We start from the raw sequence: 5,649 nt of genomic DNA on the forward strand, positions 1-5,649 counted from the left end.
CACCACTCAGATAAAATGAATTACACCGGCGATAATAAATAAGTTTCAAAATGGAAAAAAAAAAATTGAACGAGGATGTTTAATTTTTCAAAATCAGTTTAAACGTATTTATATGGAAATAAATAAGTACAGTTTGGATACTGTGGTCGATGTAATCGACTAAGCTACTTAACACTAAATTTCAGGCCTTTTGTTTGTATTAGAAGTGGTTTATATAGTAATTAATAAAATATTTCGCGACTTTTTCTCTTATAGATAATTCCTTGTACCACTTATGAATATGACCTAATAACAGAGAGAGAGAGAGAGAAAGAAAGAGAAGCAGAGATATAAAGGGAAGTGAATAAGAAATATATAGTTTTATTATAAAGAGAAACGGGGAAAAATCCGAAATAAATGAAATGAAATAAATAAGAGGTTTGTGTTGAATGATTTTGCTGTTGGTCATGGGACAATGTGAGGTTTTTGTAATGGAACCGGAAATAAACAGTCCGCCGTAGTTTTGACAACCGGAAGTTAGCTTGTACTAGTAACATGGCTTCAGCTGTGGTGGACACGTCTGATCTAGCCTCCCGAGGAAGGATTTTAGCTAATTCAGGTAGGAATTCTGACGCTTTCACCTGTAAAAAAACGATCTTCTTTTATATCCAGTCTTACATGTATGTTTAATGGATCATCTGTGTGTTTAGTTTTGTTGTAAATGTCTTTGGTAACATGAATCGTTGTCCGTTCTTCTTTCTCTCTTTCTTAGGCCAGAAACCAGTTGCAGCGAATTAAACTTGGAATATAAATGTAATCACGCCACTTTCTTTCAACACCTGATCACTTCGATTCAACCACAGACACACACACACACACACACAGATACAACTACACACACACACATCAATTTCCAAATATATTCCAGCCCCGAATATCTAATTTATTGATGTCACTTCCTTTTAATACTCAAATTACCTTTATGTTATTAATTATTATAATATTGTGAAGTATATTTGCCACTTAAATGCGGCTAAACCCTAACGGTGAATGTTACTGTTAGCCCCAGGAGAACATCTCCTCCAGCTGGCTATTGACACACATCTGTGTCCTGTATTATAATATTTACGCCTCTAAATTCCTGTGGGAATGGCATGAGCGCCGCTACAACCTTTGATTCTTTCTCCCCTCTGAAATCTAATTTAATTTTGAGGCTTCGTGATTAACCAAGAATTAATCGTTTAACGAATATTAAAATTAGAACTGGAAACAGTAAATTAAATCATTCAATTTCGACACCTCTTTAATAATTCTGTGACCTTTTTGTCTACGTAATAAGGCATTATTTCTCGGTTTCGTATTTTATTTAATAGCATTGATGTTGAATTAACATTTTATTTCTGCGGGATCGATAAAAATCCATAATCGCTTCAGTTAATTCTGTTTCATATTATACACCATCCTTACAACTACTATTTCCTTTCTTTATTTCTCTCGCCGAGCTTAATAATCTCATTGATAAGAACCGTTTGTTTCAAACACACACTAACATGTACATATGTATAAATATATATACACTGTATTCAATATATCACCTTATTTCTTAACAGATACGGTTGTTTGGTGTCTTAGTTTGCTCAACTTTGTACTAAACTGACACCAACTCTTATAACTTCGTTGTATGACACATGTTGCGTAATGTTTATAGTTGAGTTAGCAAAGTTACTCCTCTCAGAATTCGTGTTTAGATTTTCTTTTTAATTTCTTGCAGTTACAAATAGTAATTTTTATTTGTTGTACATCTCTGTAGTTACGTAGTCTAATTATATACATTTTATAATTAAAATTCCATGTATGTGTGAGCGACACCAACATCGCAGTATAAAGTTTCTCTGCTAAATCTAACGTTTCATTCATATTTAACAAACATTATCGCTTGATATGAATGGACCCACACATTATATTCACATGTGAGGATATCCAAGATATACACAGGTATAAACACACGGTATTTACGTACATGCGTACTCGAAGTATTCGAATTATGGATTAGTTAACAAAAGAGTCTTTAGCTGATCGTCTATATCCTGCTAGAATTAGCATCGAAATCTCCCTTACATTACACTGGACCGTCTTAAATTAGGATGGGACACACTGTAAATAAAAACAAATTTAATTATAGGCGAAGTTTCGGATCTGCACCGTTGGTACATATGTCCCTGACAGCAAACATTCGAACGATACACATGTTTCCACAATGTGGTCATGGCTGGAATGCCTTTGATTATTATAGGCCTGGTCGATCGAGGCTTGGGCTAAACAGTAATTATTATATAATAATTTATATACGCAATCGCTGGCTATAGCTTTGTATATATGTTGTGCCTCTGTACATATGTGCGTTTGATAGTACTTATAAATAAACCACGTAAATTATGAGTGATCTGGAGACTCAACTCACTATAATGTTTGTTAGTTGAATCATAAATAGCTTTTAATGATGTTTATAGCAATTATTTACCACAGAATACGTACGATACCCCCACTAAACAAACATAATCATTATATGATATAATAATACTGGTTACAGAACTAGAATTCCACCGAAACGCAAAAGAGAATAATTACGAATGTCCTGAATAAATATTTTATCTTTCATAATGTGGAACACAATGTGATTAATTCATAACTTAGAAAAAACAAACAACTTTACATGCGTAACATTTGTGTAGTTTGAGTAGGGATGAATGACCTGGAAGATAAGGAGCTATTATCAGGCCAAGAATAATAGGTTCAAATCCGCCACAGGTATTCAGTTATGCTTTTTTGGACAAGATGTTTGATAAGTAAATGAAGTCGCGTGGCCTAGTGGATAACGTGTTGCAACTCAAGATCGCAAGGTGGCGGTTTCGATTCCATGACCAGGCGGTGCTTGGTGATCTTAAGCAAAACAGGTCATTTCACACTGCTCTGGTCCACCCCGGCGGTAAATGAATAACTTCTGCGACAGACTGGCGTCCCGTTTCGGTGGGGGGGGGAGGGGTGATCTCGGTCACTTGTACACCATGCAAACTGGTTAACTGGCTCTACGAAGTCTGGGACTTGATTCACTCATGTCCATGAGATGATGATGATGATGAACTAATACCAGGTCATTTAACTCAAGGGGCCAGAGGAGCTGGCATCAACCACAATCGGATGGTGCTTTTTACGTGCCACTGGCATGGAAGCCAGTCAAGACGGCACTGACATGGGCCACGTTCGGATGGTGCTTTTTACGTGCTGCCGGCACAGGGCTCACAACTACAATCTCCATTTGATTTGATTTTTATATCGGGGATGTTGATGTACTTGACTCAATAGGTCTCCTCAAGCACAGCATGTCGTCCTACGACCCAAGGTACTTTTGGGCTGGTTATGCGACACTGGTGTAAGTTACAGCTGTGGACTCACTTTATTTGCCGGGCCAATTGAATGTGATGCATCCATTTCCAAGTAAGTTTCTATGTATACACATGTATATAAGACACCCATACTGGTGATATGGCAAGGGCACCCAGTACACTTTGTGAGGTGGTTGGCATGAGGAAGGGCATTCAGCTGCAGGAACCATGCCACAGCAGACTGAAACCTGGTACAGCTCTCCAGCTTAGCAGTCCCAATCATACTGTCCAACCCATGCCAGCATGGAAAATGGATGTTAAATGATGAGGCTGATGAATAATGCAGTATTCTTTGTTCTAACGAGTTGGGTATAAAGATTACATTTTGTTACTAATACTACTTTTGTCGCTAATAATTAATTTTTAATAAGCCTGATGGGTCTTTGCAACATCAATGTCTGGAAAGATGCCAATGTTCAATATATCATAGCAGTGAGGTTTGACTGGCATGCAGTGAACGGGTGTCCTCCCCTGATGATTTCCAGTAGAATGAAATCATGTGATATGAGAATTCCGGGAATGAAATCATGTGACATGGGAAACCCGTGCCAGATAGTTGTTATCTGCTAGGGGCCTATGTGAGTGGGATGAAGACAGAGAAACAGGCATGTGGGATAGGGACAAGGGATCGTGTGATGTGAGCAACTAATGATTAAGAGTTGAGGAATATAGGGGAAGGATGTGATGCAGGGAAGGGGGCATGGAAACGGTGAACATCAGTTTGGAGGAAGGCTAAGGAAGTATATGTGTGTGTGTGTATATATTTTTTTATTTGTTTCACTGAATTGACTGCGGCCATGCTGGAGCACTGCCTTTAGTCGAACAAATCAACCCCAGAACTTATTCTTTGTAAGCCCAGTGCTTATTCTATCGGTCTCTTTGCTGAGCCGCTAAGTTACGGGGATGTAAACATACCAGCATTGGTTGTCAGGCGATGTTGGGGGTGGGGACAAACACAGACACACAACACACACATATATACATACATATATACATATATATGATGGGCTTCTTTCAGTTTCCGTCTATCAAATCCACTCACAAGGCTTTGGTCAGCCTGAGGCTATAGTAGAAGACACTTGCCCAAGGTGCCATGCAGTGGGACTGAACCCGGAACCATGTGGTTGGTAAGCAAGCTACTTACCACACAGCCACTCCTGCGCCTATATATAATATATATATATATATATATATATATATATATATATATATATATATATATATATTTGTATTGTGATCATCATCATCATCAGTTACCGTTTGTGCTTCATGTGTGGATGGGTTGGACAGTTTGACAAGGATCAAATGAGTCCAAGGACTGCATTGTGTTCCAATGTCTGCTTTCGCATGGTTTCTACAGCTGGATGTCCTTCTTAACACCAACCACTTTACAGAGTGTACTGGGTGCTTTTTTTTTCATGCCACCAGCACCATTGAGGACACCATGTAGCTCAAAAGTCAAAAAAGCCCTAGGAGGAGTGTGTGACATCCAGGGCTGTGGAGTCAAAGTCAGAAACAATTAGCGGGTAGCTGGAGTCGGAGTCAGTAAAGTAGACCACTATCACTTAATTACATAGGGGAGTCGGAGTTAAGCATTTTTGTTTTGACTCCACAGCCCTGGTTGCATCTATATGTTAGCATAGAAAACAGACGTTAAATGATGATGATGATGTATAGAAGCTATTGTGTGTAATCTAGTTTATTGCCATGTAAACAAAAATGTATGCCAAAGTAGTAACTCTAAAATATTGTAGATATATGCACAGGGAGGAAATTCCATGTTTTGTTTGTTTAAAAGAGTTTTTCAGATTTCAAAATCCTTCCTACAGAAGTTAATTTTTGTGCAGTTAACAGAAAAACGTTGTTGATGTTTTGACTGCAGCTGTCACCCACAGTACCTTCGCCATTCTGTTATTGTACAGTTTTGAATTTAGACTGGAGGCTGAAAAGGAAACGTAAGATGAAGTTGCTGAGATAAAGATAGGATAAACAATTGATGCAGATGAAGCAGTGGTTGTGGTTGTGGTCGTGGGTTCAGTTCCACTGCGTGGAACCTTGCGTGAGGATCTTCTACTAGAGCTCCAGGTCAACTAAAGTTTTGTGAGTGGATTTGGTAGATAGAAACTGTAAGAAGCCTGTTATATATATATATATATATCTGTTTGCATCAGCAAACAGGAAAAAATATTTCAAAACATGAATATATATATATATGTATATATATATA

The 5,649-nt window shown here is 37.9% G+C and overlaps 1 protein-coding gene across 1 annotated transcript in view; it reads left to right on the plus strand.

The window, feature by feature from the left end:
• Positions 1 to 490: 490 nt before the first annotated feature.
• The window catches only part of LOC106880314 (transmembrane protein 41B), a 31,355-nt gene continuing 26,196 nt past the window's right edge, over positions 491 to 5,649 (plus strand). Inside the window, exon 1 of the mRNA XM_014930191.2 lies at positions 491 to 598. Coding sequence (XP_014785677.1) covers positions 535 to 598 — 64 coding nt within the window. The 5' untranslated portion in view covers positions 491 to 534. The remainder of the gene's footprint in view (positions 599 to 5,649) is intronic.

The sequence above is a fragment of the Octopus bimaculoides genome, chromosome 7, assembly GCF_001194135.2.
Source record: "Octopus bimaculoides isolate UCB-OBI-ISO-001 chromosome 7, ASM119413v2, whole genome shotgun sequence".
Lineage (NCBI taxonomy): Eukaryota > Metazoa > Mollusca > Cephalopoda > Octopoda > Octopodidae > Octopus > Octopus bimaculoides.